This window comes from Falco biarmicus, chromosome 10 (genome assembly GCF_023638135.1).
Source record: "Falco biarmicus isolate bFalBia1 chromosome 10, bFalBia1.pri, whole genome shotgun sequence".
NCBI classification, from domain to species: domain Eukaryota; kingdom Metazoa; phylum Chordata; class Aves; order Falconiformes; family Falconidae; genus Falco; species Falco biarmicus.
Genome location: NC_079297.1, coordinates 16,998,607 through 17,024,131, shown reverse-complemented (window position 1 = coordinate 17,024,131; position 25,525 = coordinate 16,998,607). Strand labels below are relative to the sequence as shown.

General features: G+C 39.2%; 1 protein-coding gene across 2 annotated transcripts; it reads left to right on the top strand.

Moving 5' to 3' along the window:
- Window positions 1–6,506: 6,506 nt before the first annotated feature.
- On the top strand, window positions 6,507–25,193 carry LOC130156552 (protein-glutamine gamma-glutamyltransferase E-like). Of its 2 annotated transcripts, none has more exons than XM_056355128.1 (13): window positions 6,507–6,599; window positions 13,751–13,918; window positions 14,222–14,464; window positions 14,985–15,103; window positions 15,566–15,694; window positions 17,134–17,311; window positions 17,479–17,614; window positions 18,455–18,558; window positions 19,035–19,280; window positions 20,697–21,002; window positions 22,443–22,600; window positions 22,811–22,944; window positions 24,799–25,193. In XM_056355128.1, the coding sequence occupies exons 1-13, from the start codon at window positions 6,593–6,595 to the stop codon at window positions 24,944–24,946; spliced, it is 2,076 nt and encodes a 691-aa protein (XP_056211103.1). In that variant the 5' UTR covers window positions 6,507–6,592; the 3' UTR covers window positions 24,947–25,193. The 2 variants fall into 2 exon arrangements, with proteins under 2 accessions (XP_056211103.1, XP_056211102.1); XM_056355127.1 differs by lacking the exon at window positions 6,507–6,599 and adding an exon at window positions 11,806–11,930.
- The last annotated feature ends 332 nt before the right edge of the window (window positions 25,194–25,525 follow it).

Sequence of the window (25,525 nt, the reverse complement as noted above, 5' to 3'; positions counted from 1 at the left end):
TGACTGAATGAAATCTATAGGAGAATGAGCATGAGTGACTGAAATCAGTTTTGTTTAAAATAAAATCACTTCTTCTATACAGTCTCACATTTAGTTTTGCTATATTCATTTTATGTCAGTAGCTGCTGCCAGTTGATTATGTAAAAATTTCAATAAAACCTAATAGTGTGTGCTTACAGAAGAACGTCAAAGAAGACAACGACCTATTTAGGGAAGCAAGGACACAGCAAGCATGAAATAGCTTGTCTTTTTGAAGCAATACTTTTCTCCCCCTTTTGCTCAAAGGAAGAGACTTGGAACATTTACAATTTCTGTTGTTACATCAATAACTTATTTCATGTTTCACAAAGGAAAAATAGCTGTTAAAACAAGTTGGTTTCTCAAAACTAGCCCTGAGTACGAAATTACAGGAAATGTCCTAAACATTTTTGTACAGTGACACATGCACAACGGTGCTAATATATACAACGTGAACAGAGGGAGGGCCAAGAAAATGAATATTTCTGTTTCCCTGAATACGTGAGGCTTAGAAACCAGATTTCAGATGCAATATAAATTTCAGGTTAAAAAGCCCTGCAGATCATGTGGCTTCTCAGAATGCTACTGAGTTCTAAAATAGAATAGAAACAAAAAAAGGCAGAATCATTTGCAACAGCCAATGTTACTGTTACTACCAGCAGCAGTAGTTTAAAAATTATGGGATATTTGGTACTAGTGACCTGTTCTTTCCCTGTGTAGCCACCGAGTCATGCCAATGGCTATTTTGCTAAACACAGAAGATAAATTACTGCAGTATTATTCGTTATGAGGTTATTTGCTCAAAAATTTTTCAAAGAGAAATATTATTCCAATATTTTTATCATAAAAAAGCTGACAGTAATGTACTGGGACGGGACTTAGGATATCAGATTACTTACAGTGTAAAAAAGAGTTCAAGATAAGGTGATAGTGTTACAGATGTTCTTGCTATGAAATTACTGTGCTTCCAGGGACACAAAATGGGTAGTATCAAAGCCATAATATCTGCAAATAAGAATGTGTTATATACCCATGTCCCTTCCCCTCTTGTAGTTAAAAGTGGCTTCAGACTTTCAAAAGTACATTCTGTACAAAATAGTAAGTTTCTGTTGTTGAAACCTGTCTGATGGTTATAAATGACAGCAGCCACCATTCTCTTACAATGGAAAGCACTTGCCTTCTTGCACAGCTAGAGAAGTTTCATGTGCCTCATCCACAAAAAGAAACAAACAAGGCAGCTTCTTTAATGTTTTAATGCTTCTTTAAATCTGCAGTGAGACTCACTTAACACTCTAAAATGCAAATGCAGACTGATCTATTACCTTGGAAATAATCCTCAGAAAATCCCTTTGATTGTTGTGTTTCGTCCTCATTGATCTCTCCTCAAATCTTGTTTGCTGCCTTCACTTCTGTCAGACTCACAGATTCAGTCTAATTTGGGAACTGAATATATTATACTCTATTTTAGCCATAGTCATGCAAACTGACTGGATACTCTGTTGCTGGAGGAGCTCAAAACAAGCACAGGATGGCCTCAAAGCTAAGGAAGATGCCACACTAGTGGCAGAAATGTCTTTGGTCTGATTTGAGACCAAGAAAAGCGGTGTGGCTGTGAGTAAAGATGAGCCATAGAGGCAGCACTTGTGTGCTAGATTCTGCAGAACAGGTTTAGTTAGTTTAGGTTAATGCTGTGCCAGTGACTGGGGAAAAAAACCTCAAAACCATGATACAGTATTTGTAGCCCAGTATACTGCAGGCATGACCTGCTCCTTGGCACTCGTAGATTCCAAAGAATTCTCTTTCAGAGACAGTACCAGACACAATTATCCTCTATGGAATAAACAATGAACTCCTAACTAGTTACAGTACTTCTGAACCTCTAAGCACCAGTCTGACTGCCTCTACGGCCAGAAAACAGAGTAAGGAAAGGGACAGAGACGCACGGCAGAGCTGTGGGGAGTGCCCAAGAGAAAAGGGACTGCTGATGTGACAGGAGGTGAGGATGGTAAGCACTGCTTCTGGGAGAGGCATCCCCTGCTGCTGCAGTAGTTGCCACCTCTGAGAGTAGGGTGCATCCTGCTTGGCAGCAGCAACAGCTGTTGGGACTCTCCAGCACTGACACAAAATAAGAAGGCCTATCTTGCTGACTCCTCAGCAGCCTCTGTCCTTGGCAGTTTCCTACTTCGCCAACTGTTAGAGCTGAAGCTGAAATCTAGCTCTCACCAGTCCACTGCCAAAAGGAGCTGGCAAACTGTGGAATGTCACCTAAAACATCCTAGTTACGCACAGCCACAGTGTATGGCACTACATGATTTCCTGCTAAAAGGAGAAAATTTCTAGTTATGAGTCAAAAGATTTGTGGACAGAGATGCAAGCATTTATTTCCAGGTGAAGTACTGCTTTAAATTCTTAGAGCAAATTCAGCATTGCCAAAATACCAATGCTATTCTAGTGGAACTGTTGCTGTAGCTGTAACACTCCAACGTTACACAGCAAACAAGATTTGCAGGGTAAAACAGTCGCTTATTAGGCCAGCAGATGCAACTGGAAAAGCTATGGGCACAACACTAGGTCTTGCTTGCTAATTCTATTTTGGAGAGCATGTTGGATTTTAATACAGGAATGGAAATACAGTATTTATATATATGCTGATGTTGTACTTTTTAACTCACCGTCTCCTCATTTTTCTTGTTTGATTTGGTCTTTGATTCTCCTAAAGCTTCCATTTCCTTTGTCCCAGATCCTTTCTCTCTCTTTATACTCATATCCCTACCAACCATCCCCAGACTAGGGATTCCTCCAATACTTTCTCCTGATGATATTTCCTTGCTCTTCCTCAGTTCTACTCTTCTTGCACTTTAATGAATACCAAACCTGGTTTGGTATTCATTAAGCAATTTCTGGTTCAGTTTTCTCCATCTTTGACTCACCCCTAGTTTCCTTCATTTCTGTGATCTTTTTGCCTCTTCTGGGGAATATTTCTTCCATGAAAAAAATACCTGAATATGTGGTTTTCCTTTTCTCCTTAGCTGCACTCCTGCCTAACTTTCCCTCTTTTATTTCTGTTTCTCTTTGTCTCAAATGTATGATTTTTTCATCTTCCTCTCCGCTTCCTGCTGTGCTCAATCCCAATTCCTGATCTCCTTAATTTTGCTCCTTAGTCTTTCACACTTGTTTGGCTTCTCTCTAATAACAATATTCTCTTCCATCTCAAACAATTGATTCTGCTTGCCTTTCCACCTATTGCAGCATTTTACTTGCAGTTATCACTTCTCTGATCATGCTATTTACAAGCCCCTTGTAAGTTCACTTCATACACTCCAATCCTATCCTTTCTTATTATGAATTCTACCCATCAGATTTTTGTGCAGCCTCTCTTCACAAGATTTCCAATATGCCTGATTTTACCCATCTACACAGCTAAACGTCTTGTCCGGGGTCTTGTTATTTTATCTTATTATGACACTATTCCTTTGTATAGGATGAACAAATACAGTCAAATACTCTTGGGCTGAGATGAGCAAATACTTAACTAACAAGCAAACAAACTTTGCTCTAATAAAAAATAGATCAGGAAATACTAAAAATCATTGTCATCATTTTATTGATAGTGTATTCTCCCTGCTGCATCATGTTCAATTCTTTTTCCTTTGTATCAAAGAAGTATACAGAAAAAATTAAACTATTTTCAGAAATGTATGACATTCAAACTAAGAAAACAGCATGAAAAGAGACTGAAAAGTTTGAAATGATGTAATTTGGAGGACTATAACATCATATCATAAAACATGGTATTACATAGGAATACAGAGCACTGAACAATAAAGTGAAGCAAAGCCATAGGTACATTTTAACCCTGACAATGTAAGAACTAGTGGATCTTAAATGAAGAAAGGAAATGTTCAGAACTTTACACAACTCATAATTACGGTGTGAAACTCATTGTTCTAAGGTACAAAAAACCCAATAAATTTTAATGGATTCTAAAAAGGAGGCAGCTTGTCTCTGCACAATAAAAAGATGTGGTTATTTTTGGGTCACTTATGTAAATTTCTTCTTTCAGGGAACAAGTGTCCAAGTGACTGAAGGTCAGACAGTTTTCCCTTCACAGGATAATCAAGAAAGATTGCTATGGGACTTCCTGTTGATTCTTGTGAAATGGCTTATACTGGCAGAAACAGGAATCTCAACTGATGCAATACTGGACAGATATGGTGCTAACATTCTCTGTTTCTATGTGAAACATTCGGTTACTTCTTGGAAAAGACCAATTCTTAAGATGAACATGACATGCAAGAAGTCTGCAGGCTTGTGTGTCTTAGTAGTCAGGAACTTGGTAACCCTTCTCCACAGGACACAATGCAAAGTTTATTTGCTGTGGGTTAAGTCAGTCACAGCAATAAAACAATAGGAAGGCAAATAAGACTGAATTGACAGTGGGCACAAAATACTTATCTTCCCTACTAAGGCCTTCTCTACATCATGCAGTTCAGCTCAAGTACCAAGAGTACGCAACAAGGGGAAAAAGTTTCACTGTCACAGCTTTGACATCAAAATAAATTTTCCAAGGACAGCTCAACTACATACACATATATATTATCCTTGACAAATGTGCATCCAGTGCATTCTTAATCTCCATGGAAAATACTATTTACATCTTTACAAGCTACCTAGAGGGTCTAGCTGAGTACTTTTCCTTACTGCCAACATTTTTATTTTATACTTCCTTTCAGTATCTTTCATTAAAGACTAAAGTTTTTAAGACCATGACTCCTCACCTGGCCTCCTCTTTCTGTAACCACTTTTCACCTTTTTCAAAAATTACATCTCTGCAAGTTGCCTCTGGTTTACTTTGATCGTTCTAATTTTTTTAAACTCCCCATATTCTTGATATTATCTAACTGATGTTAGCCCAGGGCTAACATAGTACTTCAGCTGAAGTCTTGCTAACAACAGAAAGAGCATATTTAACAAACATCAAAACTCAAAGCAGCCTTTAGTGACACTTCAGTCATTATGCCCTTTCAGTTTGACAGTGAACATTGAAACAATGTAGCATCTAGTTTTACGAGTTATGCAGTTAATTAATAGAAATGTTGTGTAATCGGTGTTTCCAAAGTATGCTGATGAAAATACTGTGTGGGATCTTGTTGCAAATCAGTTAGTATGTATGATAGCTGTCACTTCTTACTTCTCCTCTGGTGTATTGATCTGTCAAGGAAAAAAAACCAGATGGTCTTGACTGACTTTTCGGCAACTCCATCTAGCTGTTAATCATCATCTAGATGCTAACATGCTTATCTATTACAGTATTTTCCAGGAATTGGCATCATACTAGTTGATGTCAACTATAATTTCTGAGCTCCTTCTCATGCCTCTTGCCCCATTTAATACATAGATATTGTGCTTGCCTACTTCTGATCTTATGAAATTTCTGCCCTTCAAGTTATTCAAGGTAAGCACTAACATTCCTGAGATTGCTTCAGTTTCTTCTTCTCATTGTAGATAAGTGAGGTGAAGTAATAATAAAACGAGACAAAATATCTTGTTCAAGATGTGGAAGTGTAAGGAAATGGAAGTTCTTGAGGGGGTGGGGGGATCCATGAGTGAGGATCCATGATCAAATTGCTAGAGGGCTGATACAAAAAATGAAGAATTAGCCTGAAAAAAAAATATTCTGAGGCTATGCTAACAAATTAATTTTCTTTGTACCTATAAAATGTCTTGTATATGCAGATAAAGTGTTTTAACAATTATTGTTGTGTTTTTATAGTTAGAAACTAGATGAGTAACCATCATAGAAGCACAAATTACAGTCATAATTTGTACCTGCTACAAAATGAGTGTTTTATTTTATGAGGATGAAGTTTCTCTTTGTGCAGGGAGAGTTACCACTTGAGATCCACTCCTCTGAGCTATTCAGCATTCAGTAGTTTGTCAAGTTAATAGTAGCTTACATTACATTTACAGCATTAATACCATTAGTATAATTCACAGATACTCTAAGGAGGGGCTGACACAAAGGCATTACTGTGGTGATCCCCCATAAAGGATTGATGAAGTAAATGAAAAGTTTTGGAGTTTTTTCCAGACATATGAGTACATTCATAGGGAGGCAACCCTATGAATTTTATTATGAGTAGATACCTTCATTGTATGAATACTCATCTGTGGATCACACTGGGAAAAGACATTAATTCATACTGACTCAAAAAATATCCCTTCCTGAGTGATGCATCATTTTATGTAAAATTCTAGATTCTAGGTATGCAATTAAATGCTCTACTTTTCTAAGCATCTCAGCCAACCCTCTGGATAAATAGCCTGAATTGCACAAGTGCAATGTGTTAAAACCCATGAGCTAATATATGGTCACTAGGAAGTTTACATGCCCACTGGTATGACTTAACCTGCCTCACCCACCTAATGTGAATTATAATTGGTTTGAACATAAGGAGAGGCCTAAAGTTTTCTCTATAAATGCTGCCACACAACCAGAGCTTGAAGTCTTATCATATAGGCCTACAGTTGCTCACAGAAATACAAAGTCCAAGGCACAGAGGAGCAAGGAAGCATGACTGGTAAGTAGAAAAAAAAAAAAAAAAGAAAAGAAAAGAAAAAAAAAAGTCTCTTTGTGTATAAGGAACGGGAAACTGAATGATGTATCATATATTAGCTTTCTCTGTGGGGTTATGTTTTGTAAAAGGCTCTAAACTGCTGGAGTACACTACATTTTGAGATTATGAATAGGTTGTTTCAGCATTTTTCTTTCCTGAATTTTCCAAAAGACACAAAGAAGGAAAAGATGATCATCCTTACCATACCGGAGTTACATATTATAAAACCACAAACAGAGCAGAAACTGTGACAAACCGCAAACTATCTTTTAGCACGAAACTTAATGAATCGGAGAGTTGTTCAGGTATGAATGAATCTTGTGTTAATGGGAATATTTGTGCCAAGAATAGATTATGGGACAGATTCCTTCCTGTAGATTCAGAGTCTGCAAACTGCAATGACATTTTAACTATTTGTTAAAATTAGCATGAAAGACAAAGGTACTTTGAAATACAGACAAAACAAGCAGATGTCTAGCAGTGAGGTCTAGGAGGAAAGATGTTAAATCAGTACACTTCAGCGAGCTTGGCCATGTTCTCGCTTAGGCCTGCTCAGGAAATTACATCAGTCCACAGAGCAGAGGCTTGAGTGCAGAGATGACAGGCATTGTTTTCCCCTCATAGAGGTTAAAATGATGCATGGTTACCCCCTTCTCGCAGTTTTAGGAGAACTGATTGCATTAACTCTTAGAACAAGTGTTTGTCCATATACTATTATTTGAAATAATTCATGTTTATTGACCTGACCTACTTGTGCTAGCATCCCTCAACAGTGTCTGCTGTCTGGCCTGGCCTGACCTGATGGTGCTTAGTTATTGGCTGTCTCAATGCATCTGCTAAATGTAATACCATCTAAATGTTTACCTGTTTAAAAGCAGAACATAGGCTGGGAGGGAATCAGGTGCATACGATGGGCATAAGGCTATTGATTCTCTCATAAATCTCCTCCACTGAGCAGAACTAAAATAAATGGCAAAACACAATTTGATAGGTCAAACTGAAAGATTGGACTGAGTAGAAAAATAGTGTTCCACAAAAGAACTATCAGATAAAGGGGACAGTAAAAACCTTCAGCTACAGCAATGGGGAAAAAAAACCACAAACCAATTGTTTCTGCATTGTAACACTTCCTCTTAAGTAACAATTTGCCAATAACTTAGGCAAAACATTTTAGCAAGGTGATCTCTAAAACTTCCTCTTTAATTGTCATACACATAAACATAAGTCTATCCTTCCTAACCACAATTTTCTTATTGCATGAAATTCAAGAAGCAATAGCAGTGTTTAACGAACAAACTGGTACTTGCTGACTTTCTTGCAAAATACCTAGGGCCCAAGAAACATCCAAGCCCATGTTCAGTTGGAGATGTCAAAAGTGCCTGGGGACACTCCTCACGGTGCCACACACAATTTTAATATGAAAAACTGCAGGGTCTGCATGCAGGTGTGTGCGTACCTAACTGTTTTCACTCCATCTCTCCCTCCCCACCCTCTCCTGGACCCCTGACACACACATCCTGCAAAAACACACACTTACTTCCCAGAAAAGTTTTACGCATCCATGGGCCAGTCTCTAATGGATCTACTTTAACAGAATCCAGAAGGTGGTGTATAAAGAAAAGGGAAAAGAACCTAAAAAGGTCCTATAAATTTGATAGCATGATTTTTCAAGGGTTTTGACAGTCTGCAGCACACTACTGCTACTAAGGATTCAGCCACTTGCTTCACAGTCTCACCCTCAATTATCTCAGCTTTCATCTGTCACTTTTAAGCTTCAGTGTCATTACAACCAAGGCATGAGTCACACTTGAAAGCATCTTGTGTATTAGAATTAAGAGCACTTGCCCACGGAATGGCACATCCTGTTGGATTCTTAGAAGAAACAAGCAGAGCGAGGTAGTGATGGGAGCCTGCAAAGAGCCATTCTTTGCTGATGAGTCTGCAGCAGCAGCTGGAAGTTAAAACTTCCAAATAATGTCTTTACTCCATTCCAATGGAAGAGATGTGTGTATAAGTGGGAGACGTAAGGAAATACATTTAAATATAATAGGTTACAAAATAACAGGTTGTGTGTAGCTATGTGGGAGCCTGCTGGGGGAGCCTAGCATAGATTCATCCCAATCTGTGCACTGTCAGTGTGGCTTATTTCTGTGTACTGGTCCCATGGTAGTTTTTGAAGTTCACTTATTAGTACATGTCACTTCTATGTCACTGTCAGTCTCCCTGCTGGAATAAGCCATCTTATCTGGAATGAGCCAAGACGGCAAGAGAAGATCTGAGCACAGCTAACAGGGTAGCCTACTTTACACAGACAATAGGGGAGCTGACTATGCTGAGGTCAGCTACCTTCAAAGTCTGGCTATTGGAGAACTTCAGGAACAATCAGAAACTTCAGGAAGGCTTCAGGCTGGCTTCCATTCAAAATGGCCCTGCTATTTGGGACATTGTGAATGGAAGAGGAAGACAGAAAATAAGAAGTATGACTCAGATAACATATAGGGCCCAGAAGAGATCTCTGTCAAATGCTTTTCCATATGGACTTGACCAATCTCCTTCAGGGGGTTCTAGTTCTGAAGAGTGTGACGTGAGTTAGTGCATCCGTGAGTCAGTTCTAGAGGCTCAAGTCTCTCCCTAGTGTGGTTCATAAATACCATATACCTGTAAAAAACCCACTTGACTTCCTATAGCAGGAGTGGGTTTTGCTGATGGAATTCCTTGCTTAATTATCAAACAAGGGAATGTGAGGGGAGACAGAACAGCCCAGACTTCTGAGTGTACTGAGGTGGTCCCCAGTGAGTCATGGCTATATGGCTGTAGCATAGTGGTTTAGGGGTATGTAAGGAAAAGCTGTGCTCAGAAAAAATAAAGGAGTAGATAGGCTTCTGAAACAAAGGCACAAATAATAATAGGTGACATTTAATAGAATTCAAGTGTCACTGCGGATTCATACAGAGTTGGTGGGGAAAAGAATGACAATGCAAAGGACAGAAAGTAATACTGAGGGGTATTAGTCTGTTACAAAAGATGTCCTTCACTGTTCCGTGCCAAACGCTTCCTCCTATATATTAATTTCTTTAACACATTTACTGGAGTGAGGAAAGAAACCTGGGTATCACTGGAAAAGGATGTCATGAGTTATACAACTAAACCAGTTTGCAAAAGATGATTCTGATATAGTTTATTCTGGGTAAATAAAACAAAATACTAAGATGGCTTAGTGCTTTAATTTTCTGAGGTCCAAAAGAATTTTCTCTTGCTATTTACCAGAGTTTCAAGCACCTGCCTGTGCAATCCTCACATTTACAGCCACCACACAAGCTCTGCACTTGGCTTACAGGAAGGTGTCTGGGTCACCCACATTTTCTTTGACTAGTGTTACTATTTCTCATGAATTCAACCCTCATTCTCAACGTTCACCCATAATCTTTAATCCAAAGGTCCACTACATATCATTCATCTGTTTTACAAGCAAAGCACACAAAAGGCCTGCAAGGCAATTTAGCCAGAGCTGGGAATAAACACCAGAAGCCAATGCAACAGATGCAACTTGTTCTCCTTGTCATAATATCTTCCTGAATAAACACACTGTAGCTATTTTTTTGAATGCGCTGTTTATAACTATGCAATCATAACAGCAAATACCAAAACCAATTATGCCATTAACCTATAGGACAATATCCAGCACACTGTTACCGTTACACAAAAAAAGGTGAAATGCATGACAAAATAAGCATCGGGAACTATTTGGTGAATAATCACTGACTTTTTTTTTCTTTCAACAGTAACTACTCTTTCCGTCAAAGAGAATTGTTTTGCTATGTACCCATGGATAGGCTGAAATCTTAAAGCAAATTTATTCTGAAAATTGTTAGTGTGTCACCTAAGAGAATTTAAAAGTATGGGTAGGAAAGCGTAGCTTAACATCTGAAACATCAAAGTTCGGACTTAACATTGTAAAATCAAATTCTAAGAAATTTTATATTTAAGAATTTAATTCCTATCATTTTTAAATCAAAATTGGGCTTTGCATGTGATAAAACTATGGTCTCTCATAAGATTAAATATTATTAATGAACAGACATTTAAAGCAGTCTGAATTACACCCAGTTAAAAAATGTTTCTTCTAGTAACACCATTTTATAGTAAAAATTAATAAAATACTTCTGTATATGAAATGGGCTGAACAAGTTTAAATTCTAGAATTTCCAAACATGATCCAAACCTGAAAACAGAATAATTTGGGCTGCTGAATAATAAGCCCAACCAATTAAAACTGTGCATGTGGGGAGGTGTATAGCTGCAGTCAGTCCCGTATAATGGGTCTCACTCAAAGGTGTTCTTAAGACTGTGCATTGAGTACATCAAATTTTACAGGTTGTTTCACAGAAGTATCAGAATTAGTCTCTCTCTTTCTTAACAGAAAGTGGAGCCACCTGCAAAGCATAAACAAAATTGCAATTAAGTGGAAGATTTTTGTCCACAAATCGGCATTGCCAGTTATATGTTCAGAGATATCCTATAAAAAAAATAGTAGTGTACCAGCTGAAAACAATGATAACTATTTTATCACAAGCCACAAATGTACTTATCTATCATCTCTGTAGCGTGTCATGCAAATATGACATGGAGGGCTTAGATGTTTAATGTTGTTAAACAATAATTATGTGATAAATGAAAATTTGGTCCTTTAAATTTGGCCTGATTAAATCTGGGGCAGAGGCAATAGCTTGCTTGTTGTTTTGCAAACTACTACAATGCTGGGGAAGGGGGGAGCAGCTCCAGGAAAACAAAGGATTCAGTGAATTAATTTAAAGAAAAAGTGACTGTAAATATTGCTTGTGAAGTAGGCCAAATTAAAAACGATGTGATACAAGGAGTTATGCTATTCCTATAACTTTATAACAGAAAGAAAAGCAACTAAATGATGACATTCTTATACATTTAAATACATTAAGAAACTCTTAACAAGAAGCTAGACTGTTAGGGATAAATATTGTCAAGCTTCAGATATTAAGTTGCAAGGAAACCAGATCAGAATATGGGGACCAAGAGTGCAAAAAATGAATGAAAAATTAATCCTCGAGCCTTGTTGGTCAGATAAAGGCTGGGAAGCAAAGGTGGCTATGCAAGCTCCACCCTCACAGGAAATATTGCAAATAAGCAAATTTACACCTAGACTTTTAAAGAAGTGAAAGGCACCACCCACTCCTTGAGTGAACAGAAGTAGAGGAGGCCATTCAGAGGAAAGCTCCAGAAGCTGCTTATACAGGACGTATTGATCAGATATGGGCCAAGGTGAGCAAGGAGGAAGCTCCTTCTGTGGTGCTCTGTTATTTTCTTACATCCATACCTCATATTCAGTTTTTTGATGGACACTTAAAGATCACTCCTTCTCTAAGGAGTTTTGATCCAAGAAAAAAAAGGAAGAGAAAATTCTTCCATTAATAGTTAGGAGAAGGATTTTCACAGGGATCGCTTTTTTTCCACTTGTGCACATGGGGAAAGCAAGCTTATCAGAATGAGATTTGGGAGAACAGGTGTATTATCTGATGTAAAAATATTGTATTTTGCAAATAGGAAGGAGAGAAAAGTCTGCAGCTAACTGAAGTTGTCAGACAAGTGCAAATGAGAAACTGACAAATCTGACATAGAGAGAGCAAAGAAAAAACTTGAAGGAGGTAAAGGCTGAGGGAGGCTACAATAAGCAGAGAAGATAGAAACCTGAAGTTAAAGAAGAGAGGATAAAACGATTAAGGAGATTTTTTTTTGTGTGGTTTGTTTGTGCAGTGGGGGTTTTTTTTGCTTACATGCCAATATTTATACATATGCAAACTGACCAGTTTAATAATTATTATAAATGGTCCCATGTTGCTTTACCAACTATGTCAGATAACTCCTGCCTTTCTAAAGACAACTCTCCCTGACCCCTCAGCTTGTTCTGAAATAAGTGTGCTTCATTGTTAAGTTTCTGAAGATTTTTTTTTAAAGTAGGTATGTTTCTGAAAAATCAAAATACGTGCTGCTTGCCTCAATACCGTAAAAAAATGTGTTCCCCCCATTTGAATTGTGACTATGCTGCTAAGGCTACTAATGTAGTTATTTCAAGGCTTGCCTAAACTTGATTAAATTAAGATCATGCTTTAAAAAATCTTTACACTAATAAATCTGTTTGAAAATGGGATAATGATTTTTTACTCAGTAATGGCACAGGGTAGCTGTGTTCCACTACTACAGCCCATACTCTTACTCTTTCCTATTCTTCTTTGGGGGGAGGGAGGAAGGGGAATAATAAACATAGTTTTAAAAAGCACACAGTGCCCTTAGGAAAAAAATATATTTACTTCTGCACTTCATATAAACCATCAATCTATCTTCTACTAGAGAACCCTCCATAGACTATGATAATGTCAGAGCCAAACCAATCTCAGATGCTTGTTCTTTGGCCTCTGACTGAAGCCATAGTTCACGTGCAAGAGCTCTCTGAAACATACTATTTCCCGTACCTTATTTTAGTAGTGCTCTCTCTCCAATTCTCCCAATTCTCCCACTACCAAATGAAAGCCCAGTGTCCATCAACATATTCTTGTTATGTTGTCCCAACAGATAGCAGCTGTCACTCATATCAGAGGTACCTGACACATAAATGGGGCCAGAGATCACATGTCATTGTTTAAAATGCAGAAGTGTTTCTCAGCTCAGTCAAGTTTCTTTATTTCTTATTCAGAGGCTGCAAGGCTGTGCCTCTGTTAGTATAACACCATGTCTTGGAATGGATAACACCTTGAAAGACTTAGCTGAGTTCAGCCAGATTCTTTATCCAAGTAACACACAAGTATTCAATTCTCTCAGGGTTCTCTCCTGTTAAGATGCCTTTCTGATCATTCTTTAGTGACTGCTACACTACTCCTATATGTCATTATGCAGATAATCGCTAGCAGTCTATGCAAGATGGACTCCCCCCAAAAATGCTCACATAAATAATTTCTATTTTTGATGCAAACCTCACAGGGGTACTAGTTACCTGTAGAAAGTAACATGTAATTCTTGAGTGTGTCTGTGCTCCTTCCTCCTTGGATGTATCCTCAAATTTTCTTGCTCTTCTCGCTTTTTCATAGCTGTAACGCAGCCAAGTACCAACTGGCACCTGAAAGAAAATGCAAGAGATCACCACACAAGTAAATTCTCTAGCAAAGAGTTGGTTGTGAGGAGAGGGCAGGCCTTCATTCTCACCTTCAATGGAACAGAACACCCTGAGCAAAACTTAACATTTATCGTAGAAACAGGTATGGCTCCCAGCTTCTTTCACAGAAAGAGTAATGCTGCCTCGTGATGTTCTTTTGGCCTGATATGCACTCTAACAAGATAATATCTTGGAGCCAGCATGCTGGTTCACATAGCCATGGAACTGTCTGAGGTGTTTGTTGTACTACTCCTGTCTCAGCTGGCAGTGATAGCTTCCTTCAGTTTCCAGCATATAGCACACATTCATCTGAGGGGAGGGTTATATCCATGCTGTTTGTGGATGACTAAACGTGTATTTCAACAGGCTAGGGAAAAAAAAAAATGTTGTTTATTTTCCTTAAAAGGTCCCAAACCCTCAAAGCTGGCTAAGACCCAGGCCACATTTGGTATCTCCAGCACAGTAACCAAGGAGAGCTGGAGTGCAGTTGTACAGTCTACCAGTTCCAGCTCTGTGACCATCTCCATTTCCAGCCCACCTAATGCTGTCATTGGACGTTACAAGCTGAGTGTTCAGAGTACATCAAGTGGCAGCTCCTCTCCTGCAAGCCTTGGCACCTTTGTTTTGCTCTTTAACCCTTGGTCTTCAGGTACGAACATGTTGAATTTACCCTGAAAGAACTAAGTTGCTTGTAGCTTCATTAATATTTGTAGCTCCTCCATTTGATCTATATTTCTTTAATATGGGGGCTGAATGTTCATCACATAATGTATCAGTGAGAAACGGGTTTAACAGTTTCTTAGGACCTTCTGTTACATAAAATCAGCTCCGTATTGTGCACACAGTGGAGAGCTCCTTGCCCTAAAAGATTAAGTTCTGCTTTTGCCAGAGCTTCCCTACTTCTGCACGAGTTTGGAAGAGCGTGTCTGGTCCCTGCAGAACCAAGAAAAGAATCACATCTACCAGCTGCCATCATCTCCCAGATTTGACAATGCCATTAGTTCTGTCTTCACTCGGAAACACCCCACCCCTTTCTCTAATTATTGCGATCTGTTTATAACACCAAGAACAGCAAAGGGTGAATAGCTGCAAGCACCCTTATTGATAGAGACTCCTGAGGTTTTATTTTTCCTGCTGTGGTTGTACATACCTGTGTTTTGGCTTCTCAGGTGATGATGTGTTCATGCCTAACAAGGCTGAGTGTGAGGAATACGTGCTAGAAGAGTTTGGCATCATTTTTGCAGGCAATAAAAATCATATCAACAGCTTTGGATGGAACTTTGGGCAGGTAAATGCAGCACTGAAACACCAGTGTTTTGTGCTCTGATTTTCACACAAACCAGGTGACCAGGGCTTGTTTGCTTTTTCCAGTTCATTGCATACGCCTCTGAAGAGCAGGAGTCTGGTATTGAAATTAGAACTCATGCCAAGCCCTGCTATACCTATTAATAAGAGGATTTGTAATTGACTAGTCAGTGATAATGACCTAGGACTCAGAGGTGCAGACAGCAGAAACCTTAGAGTCTGCTGGGTAGTACTGTAGCAATGCTGTAGCTTTTGAAAAGCTCATTGAGTTCTAATCTTCATAGTTTGTTGAGGCTGCATTTTTATATGATAACGCCTGGCTGAGATGCAGCACCTCATTAGGTGACTAAAAAAAAAACATTAAACACTTATATGTCTCCACTTATCCTGATTTTTAGTAGAGTAATCTGTGTTTACAAAACACTAACTTACTTCTATAACATAGTTTCAAGGAGATATTCTCAATATTTGCCTTTCCATGATGGATCGAAGCTTAAACTATCGTCAGGATCCTGTCACAGATGTATCGCACAGAAATGACCCCAAGTATCTGGGCCGTGTTCTCAGTGCAATGGTAAGTAACATGCTCAAGAAGTTCAAACTACTAATTGTCCTTTTAAAGGAGATGGTGAAAGACACTTCCCAGAAAATTTTAGGCCACTCTATGCACCAGAAATGCGGGCCAAAGAAACACTTAGGTGGCCATCTGATCTCAGCCTGCTAAATTTATCTCATCTGTGGTATTTCTGGTACTTATAAGAGCCAAATGGAATGTTTAAGACATGGGGTGGTATGTTGAGGGACAAGTCCTTTGGAGGTCTTTAGTCCAACCTCCCATTTGAAGTGGAATTACAGTTGTACTAGATCAGCTCAGCCATGGATTTGTCAGGCTGCCTTGAAAATCTCCAAGGATGGAGCTTTCATGGCTTCTCTGGGTGACCAGTCCAGAGCTGCACTACCCTCTTAGCGAGGAATTTTTCTCCTACGTCAAATAAGATTTTCCCAAGCTACAGCTTTCTGCTGTTGTCTCTTGTTACATAACATGCCAGAACAGAAAAAAGTTGGACTCTGACAACTTAGCATGTTCCATTCAAGTAGTTGTAAGCTGCTATTACATTCCTCTTATCCCCTTCTTAACCGGACTGAACTAGCCCAGTGCTCTCAGCTTCTCCTTGTAGACGGTGTGCTCCAGGGCCCCTGACTCTTTGTAGCCATCCCTCCTGGGCAGTCTTCAGTGTCTCAACTTCCCCTTGAACTGAGGGACCCGAAACTGGAAACTGGATTCCTGGCACAGCCTCGCTAGGGATAATGAAAGGGGGTTAACAGCTTCCCTCAATCTCCTGGTCACTTTTCCCAGTGTAGCCCAGTGTGGGGTTTCTCTTTATGATGAAAGAGCACTGTTGGCTCAGATTCAATCTGGCATTTGCGGTAACTCCCAGGCCCCTTTCAGACAGCTGCTTCCCAGCCTGTACCAATGCATGGAGCTATTCTATCCCAAGTTCTGAGATCTGCACCTCTTCTTCCTGAATTTCATGAGGTCTCTATTGACACAGCACCAAGATTTTCAAGGTGATGCTGTGCCCCATTTGTTGTGTCAACCACTTCCTCTAAATTATTGTAAATATGCTGAGGGCTCACTATATCATGATCCAGGCACATTCTGAAAACTTAGCTGCATGATATGTTTTGATGATGCCATTCAGTCACACAGTGGTAAAGTTGCCACCTCGTGTCAGGAAGTTTCATTGAAAACTGGTGTTTGCCTTCTTGCCTGGTGCTGCTGTACTTGGGTGGGAGAAACAGTGATTAAATGCTCTCCATTTCCTAAGAGGACTCATATTTCATTTCCCTGAAAAGATGAGGCTTCTTCCTGAAGGCCAGCTGCATGAAGCCGTGAATTTTGTCCACTAAAATGTCACTCAGGGCTGCTCTTCTGCCCGCTCCCCTACCACTACTATATCTGTTATAAACTCTTAATTTTTCTCATCATGAATTTAGTGAATATTTTTACAGGTCAATGCCAATGATGACCAAGGGGTGCTGCTAGGAAACTGGAGTGGAAATTATGAGGGTGGGAAAAGTCCAAGCAGCTGGACTGGAAGTGGTGAAATCCTGCACAACTGGAAGAAATCAGGATTCAAACCTGTTAGATATGGACAATGTTGGGTTTTTGCAGCAGTATTGACTACAGGTATGTTTTATGTCATGCACATAACTGACACTGCACATATTCTGTTAAAAGAAGCACTAATAATAACACTTCCTCCATGAAAGTCTTTCGGGGCATTAGTGTGTTGTATGAAACTTCATATTCCAGAAATACTGCTTTCTGACTATGGTTTTCTATTTGCTTTTTAGTGCTTAGATGTCTGGGGATTCCCACTCGTACAATTACAAACTTCAGCTCTGCCCACGATGCAGATGGAAATCTGCGTGTGGATGAGTTTTACGATGCGTCTGGAAATCATTTGGACAGGGCAGCTGACAGCATATGGTAAGGCTCTATGATCTTTAACAGTAGAACCTATCAATGCCTATGGAGTCTTCAGGTGCAGAGAATAGATGACATGTTTTGTTACCTTCTTAAAAATTGCCTTTAAAACAACTATACACACAGAGGATCAATAAAAAAGTACTACAAACTTGGTGTTTTCATTCTTTCTCAGTTAACCAGAGAATTGTGCCATGAGTTACAACAGATAATCGAAGCTAGGGCGGGCAAAATTACAGTTATGATGCCACAGATTACTGAAAATCATGACATTACACTGGAAATATCAAACAGTGGGACTTAGTTTGGAACCATCCCTCAAAAAAAGCTCAACAGAACCAGCTTCCCTGCCTTTTGTTTTTTGCAGTAATCATTTGCAGTGAAAATAATTTAATAATTGCCACTATTAAGCATCAAATGCAATTCAAACAAGCTTGCATCCAGCAAAGAACAGGTGCAGTCCCTCACTTTGTGCCTTGTTTACTCCTCTGATTGTTCTGGACCCATTCTAAATCTAACTAGCATTGTGCTTTAAAGAAAACAGCAAAAACTAAGGAAGCGCACGTGCTCAGAACTTTTGGAGAAAAACAGGGTCAAGACATTTTGTATAATTTTTCAGATTTGCTTTCTGCCCTTGAACATTTACATCTGTTGCACAATGCAATTTTCAGCTCCCATCTAGTTAATATATATTCAGGATCAGAGTGGAAGTGCTCAGACTCAGGTAAGATTCTATATAAATGGAGACATTAAATACATTTAACTAAGATGGCTGATTAACAGATGCGAACAGGAATTTAGAAACACATACTAGTAGCTTGCTTTGTTCGCTCTTGCATATAGGAATTTCCATGTCTGGAATGAAAGCTGGTTTTCCCGCAGTGACTTGGGCCCCTCATACAGTGGATGGCAAGTTCTGGATGCAACTCCTCAAGAAGAAAGTGGAGGTATGCAGATTTTATTTCAGGAAAAACATTGAAAAATTATAAAGTCAGTCACTTTCAGAGAGAAGAAAGAAAAAAAAAAAAGCGCACCATTGTAAAAGTAATTTCTCATCCTGCTCAGAAATAGAGTGGTAGAAGAGAATACTTCATAGCAATAGAAAAGCCTCAGATCGTCTGTGGATGCCAAGAAACAAACTAGACTTCTAGGAGCAGTCTTTCACAGCAATTCCTGTGATTTCCAATGCAGGTATCCAGAGCTATTGAAAATCAAGAGGTAATATAAAATGAATCAATCGTACCTTCAGAATAAACACAAGATACATTGAAGATTGGCGTGATATGAGGGTCTATGCAGATGAAAGCACTTGAACAGGACAACAGCACTGGGCAGTTCAGGAATCATCGATAAATATCTGTCTAGTAATTGCTTACCATTAAAGAGTTGATTAGGTCTAACTAATTTTTTCTTGATACCATAGGAATTTATCAGTGTGGTCCTGCCTCACGGAATGCCATCAAAGAAGGAGATGTAGATCTGGACTACGACTGTCCATTCGTATTTGCAGAAGTGAATGCAGACTGCATGTACTGGAATTATGACTCCACGACTGGAAAGAAAACATTAATATTCTCTAAGTCTACCATAATTGGTCAATCCATCAGCACAAAGGCAGTTGGTAGAGATGTTCGTGTAGATGTCACCAATGACTACAAATATGAAGAAGGTAAATAAACACACTGGTGGTTCCAGTTACATAGCTGCTTCATTCCCAAACACATATAAACTTTAGGCCAGGAGTCTCTTAGTGGGCATTCTATTCAGTTCTAACAGAAAAGGGAAGAGAAATGTAAAGAGTAAAAAATACTGCCTTGCCCCTTCTGATATGGAGCTGCTTTGTGGGACCTCAGTAAGTCAGGTCCAAATATCTCCGAGTAAAACGTTCACTGTTCTGCCTGCTATTGGTAATGTACACTGACTGCCTCTGCTTTGTGAGAGTTAGTCTATGGCCCAGTTTTTTGACAGCAGGGTGAAAGGCCTGTTACAGAAAACTAAGCTAAAGCAGCAGTTAGGCCCAGGAAGAGCCACTCTTTCAAATGCCAAACAGCATGTAAATTTGTCAGACCTTTGGGTTTGATAGTGCAGAAAAGAAATCTGAATCATTAACTGAATTTCCAAGTGTAAAGAACGAACACTGCTATCGGAAATACCTATCAGAAAAGTGAAAAGCATGATAAAGGAGAGCCCAAATAACTAGCTTCCATTGTGTACTGGCTCTGGCTGGGATGGAGTTAACTTTCTCCATAGCTGCCTCACTAAAAGCGTTGGTAACACCCTAGTGCTTTGGTTATTGCTGAACAGTACTTGCAGAGCACCAAGGCTCGCTCTCTCCCTCCCTCCCTGGCACAGCAGGTAGCTGTGGGTGGGCAAGTGGCTGGGAGGGGACCAGCCAGGACAGCTGACCCCAACTGACCAAAGCTATATTCCACACTATATGACTTAGCGCTCAGCGATAATAGAAAAGGGAAAGACAGAGAAAACGGGGTGGTGGGGGCATTCATGGTTATGGCATTTGCATTCCCAAGTGACCATTACGTGTGTTGAGGCTTTCCAGGAAGCAGCTGGACATCTGCCTGCCAGTGTGGCATAGCGAACACATTCCTCTTTTTGCTTTGCTCATGCACAGTTTTTGCTTTCCCTGTTAAACTGTCATTATCTCAAATCCACAAGTCTTTTCACCTTCCTTCTTCCTTCTCCCCATCCTGCAGGAACAGGGAGCGAGTGAGAGGCTAGGCAGATGCTGGGCTGCTAGCCAGAGTCAGCCCACCACACAGTGCCATCAGCCTCCCCTTGTATTATGGGCCTTTTTTTGTATTAGCAAATAAAAATTTACATTTCTAAATATTACAACCATAAAAAAGGATAGAAACAGGAAGAGTGAGAAACTTTGAACTTAAGATATGTGCACAGGCTGTTGGAGGGGCTGTGACAATACTGACTGCAGATACAGAAAATTAGGTGTAGCTGTGAAAAACAGGCTCTGTTCATCTGTAAGCACAGACACTATGTTCTGCAGCAGTCACATAAAATAAGATACGCATGTTAACTGTCAAGGATAATTTTCATGGTTCTTTCTGGACAGGCTCTACAAAAGAAAGAGAGATTTTTAAAAAAGCTCGTAAGAAGCTGGGACTTGAGGATAAATTTGATCCTACAGCACCGACAACACAGGAAATTGATCAAAAGCCTGACATCTCAGGGAAGTTCAAGGTGGATGGCCCTTTAGAGGTTGGCAAAAATCTCAATCTAATTCTGGTTCTTGCAAACTTACAGTCTGATGCTAAGACTGTTCATGTCAATATGACTGCTTGGAGCACTGTGTACACTAGAAGACCAGTTCATGAGATCTGGAAGGACTCCATATCTGTCACTCTGTCTCCTAAGGAAGGTAATTTTTCAAATAACTTTTAAACATAATTGTGTTATCAGTAAATGGGCATTAGAAGCTGTGATGTCAGCTTGGGGGGAAAAAACTCCAACAAACTGCAATCTTAAATTTCTATGCAGAAAAGGCTGAAAAAAACCCTACATTGCACTTATAAACATATCTAAAAGGCCTGTTTCACACTATCATTTCCTTAAGTACTATTCACATTTTGGAAAATGATTCTCAGGAGTGAAAAGCTGGTGAGGAAACAGGAAGTTTCATTTATCAAAATTTGCATAGAAAAATACAAGGACAACATAAAACCGTAGACATCAACTCCAACTAAATAAGTTCCAGTCAATTATGAGGGCCTTTACTGAAAGGGAACAGGACATGGCTAACAGCAGAAACAAGAAACCTGACTCATTAGCACATTAGAATGGAATTAAAGTGTGAGGAATAGAAATAGCTGAAATAAGCTCCACAGAAAAGAAAGTTTGTGTCAAACAACTGTTGAGGAGTAAAGGTCCTCAGATTTCCTTAATTTTTTTTTTTCAGATGGATTTCAGAATTTTTTCCTCTGAAGTATTAGGAATTGAGACTTTTGGTGAAGACCAAGTTTATATGCCTAATGGCATTACAGTCACCAGTGCCTGCATTTACAGTCAGGAGGGAGGTTGACGACAGGGATCTGATGGCAGGGACCATTTAAAGAGATTTTTGCCTTCTTCTGGAGGATTGCTCTGTTTGCTAGGATTTGTAGTTACATCTGTTGCTACTGGAGGAATCTAGGAAATTCACATTTCCCCCATTCGCTTGCTTACTTTTGTGGGACTTTGCATTGGTGACTTGTCATCTTTTCTTGTGTTTTGCATCTGCTGTGTACTGCTGTAAAGTACTTTGTGGCTCACAGCATTTGCATGCACCATAGCTACTCTACAGTTCTTCTGTATGAATGGCCAAAAATCTGAAATTGCCTGGCTTCAGAGACAGAGGAGATGTCTTCCCATCTGGTATTCCTTGATTTGAATCACAGCATAAAAACTACTGTAAAAACACGTGATAATAAAAAGCAGATACGGCTAGGAAAGATAAAAGAAACAAAGACATCATTTAGCATGTCTCTGTATCAGCAATCAGGACTGATGAGGCCTATCAGAGCATGTCCCATAACAAATGTAGTGGCACTGGCACTAAACTCCTTAAACTCCAGCTGTGTTATCTTTCAGAGCAATTGGAAGAAAGACAAGACAGGCAATATAGCGGTAGGGAATGGAGGAGGGATAGCACTGAAGAAATCGCTCTATAGCAGACTGACAGATTTGCATGAATTGAGTTTGGCAGTGATGGCTGAAGGCCTTCCTAGTCCCAGACACAGCATAAAAGGAAAATAATAATATTGGGTATGAAACTCTGTGGGCTTATGTGTATCAATTCCTCTTTTTTTTTTTTTTCTTCTAGAGAAACAATTTCCCATTAAGATACCATATACTGAATATCAACAGCAGTTAACTACAGACAACACGATCCAGGTAACAGCTTTATGTCATGTAGAAGGTGGGATTCAAGTGCTGGTGCAAAGAGACATCACCCTGGACAATCCTAACATTGACATACAGGTAAATTGCTGTCCCTTTGCTCTAACTGCAGTGGCAGAAAAAGGGGAAAGTAAGCTCTTATAAGCACTTTCTTCCCCAAAAGATATGTTCTTCTCACATTCTGCCATGGTCCATCATGCAACTCTTAATACCTCCTCTTCTGATGACTGAGAAGGCTTGGATAGAAAAGAATACGGAGAACCTGGCCTTTCAAGCACTTCCTTTGCACAGGTACTTGGTGAAGCAAAAGTGAATAAAGAAGTGGATGTGGAAGTGACATTTACCAATCCTATTGATGTGGAAGTGACAGACTGTGTGCTGCAGGCAGAAGGCAATGACCTCCTCAGAGGAATCCTTGAGATAGAGTAAGTATGAGAAATTTCTCCTATTAAAGATACATGAGCAATTACGTAGGCATGGATGATGTGGAACCAAACAGCGGGATGAGACGGCATTTTCTTCTTGCTGTAATTTGGGAGGCGAAGCACACAGCTTTGAACCAGCTCTTCATCTAAGCTAGGCTTTGGCTCCATCAGTTAGGAGGTCAAATAATTGGACAGAACTTGTTTTCCTGCCTATCTAGTGGGACCACACAGTTCCAGCCAAAAATACACGCTTACCCATGCAGTAAATTTTGCTGAAGCTGTCTATGCTGCTATAGGCCCAGATTCAACTTTCTTGTTCTGATCATAGGGCCAACAATAGGATACATGACTGTTTCTGTCCATACTATACCCAAATTATAGCATATATTAACCAGGATTTTTTTCATCATCTTATTAAATGGACTGCATGGGCCAATTTGTTCAGCCTTTTAAACTACTTGTATTTACATTGAACAGACATGAATGTAAAAAAGCAGATGCACCAGTGTCCCAACTTTGGGACAAAAAATGAACACAGATTGTTTAGAGACAGGTTGTGATCTCAAAGGGTGGTACCTCTGAAAAGTACAACCCCAAGTATGCTCCATGCAAGGCTATTCCAGATGCAATAAAGCACAACTAAGGAGGATAGCTTTTAAAGAACACACTAAACCATGACCAGCTGCTACGCCACAGGTGACTGATTTACCTTACTAAGGCTTAGAACTTGAACACAGAAGAAATCCATGAGGCAGGCAACAGGAGAATAGGGAAAATGGTGAATATACAATTAATAACTCAAAAATTGAGGTTTTAATTTTAAAAAGTTTTTCCAAAACAAGAACTACAGGGACACTGATTTTCAAGCTCTGCTTTCATAACTCTACAAAAGAATTATGTTAGGAGATTAATAAACAGAGGCAAGAAACTATTAGGTGGTGTTGAGATGGCAAATGGATAAAATATGTTCCTTTTACTATAGATCCCAGGTTCCTGTTTTTATGCTTCAGTGATTTTGTATCTTGTCTTGCTCTTTTTCCTTCACTATTCCACAACTGAAACAGAAATGTTAAATTTTCAGACTGTCCATCACTTTGTACATATCCAAAACTGCACATAAATTTCGACATATGCTAGCAAATGTAGTTATTTCTAAAAAATACCTGGGATATGGGTGTGTGTTCTTTAACTGAATACGCACATACAAACAAACATACACAGCAACTTAACACTGCTATTTGTCCTTGAGCAACTAGGAATGGTCTATCCCATAATTTATGAGTGCTCCTGAGGGAATTTAGCAATCTCATGTTATCTATCACATACAACTTTATCCTCAGGCAAGGACAAGACAACATGACAGGGTAAGGCTGTTACGGAAAAAGGTAAACATGAGTTTCCAAGAATTACAGAATATACCATTTTAAAACATTTTAACTTTCATTCAGAATTTCCTGCTGTGTAAACACTGAGGTTTTCTTGGTGCTATAATCCATTTTAATTCAGGAGTTTGTATTCACATTCTTCACAGTCTCAGATTATCCCTTTTTTAATAATGCAGTGATGTGTTTTACACCTCCTGTTCCGCTTGAAGCTTTACCTTACTAGTATGTCCTTTGTGTGCTTATCTGGGTCGCTGCCTACTGTATTTGTGAGAGCGCTCAATGCATGGGTTTGAGTATTTAAATACATTATCAGATAGCCAAGTCCTGTATGGTCTTTTCATGGCCACACTACACTGAACTGATAGGAATTCTTACTTAAGATGAGAGATAGTGACAAAAGTAAAGCATGATGCATCCGCCTGTCTTCAGCTTATATTTTTCCCTTTTTTTTTTTTCCCCCTATTTTTAGGGTACCACCATTGAAAGCCGGTGAGAAATCCAGTACAAAGTTTAAACTCATCCCTTTTGAGACAGGTCCCAAACATCTACTTGTTAATTTCTCCTGTGATAAATTTGCAGATATCAAGACCTTTAAGATGGTAAATGTGGTTGACTAAGATGAAGATATACAATAAATTGTCTGTGTGTGTATGAATTGAAAAAATGTCATAAGACATTATGTCTTATGTGAACAATGTGAAAATTAGCAAAACAAAATCCTCAGTTCCTGTGATAAGGGGTTACCAACATTATATCATTAAAATTTTACATTGCAATTTTAAGTAAACTGAGGAATAGTTGATTCTTAATTCACTGTTGTGAGTATCCACATTAATAAAAAGAGCATCTTGCCTTCTATTCAGAGACTGTTCGGCATTTGTCTAGTTTTCTTTGGAAATCATTCTTTCTGGCTCCAGATGCCTCTGCACAAGCATTCATAAACTCATTTCTACACTTCAAAGCCTTATATAGTGGACTTTCATAAGTGGTGTTACTCCTTACTGCAACCATGATACTAGAAAGTAGCCAGGATAAGTTGCACAATTAATGTCATTTAGCTCTGTCTTTTTTGCTGCAAAGTCGATCCTGACTTTCTCCATTATTTTGTAAATCACAGTGACCACATGAGTTACAGTAAATGTTCCAAAGGAATTTGGGTGGTGTCCAGTTTGAGAGCCATCTGATGAACACATTGA

Coding starts and splice junctions, on each gene's coding strand:
- LOC130156552 (XM_056355127.1), top strand. Junction 13,919..14,221: donor AACATTTATCGTAGAAACAG/GTATGGCTCCCA, acceptor TTTCCTTAAAAG/GTCCCAAACCCTCAAAGCTG. Junction 15,695..17,133: donor GCCGTGTTCTCAGTGCAATG/GTAAGTAACATG, acceptor ATATTTTTACAG/GTCAATGCCAATGATGACCA.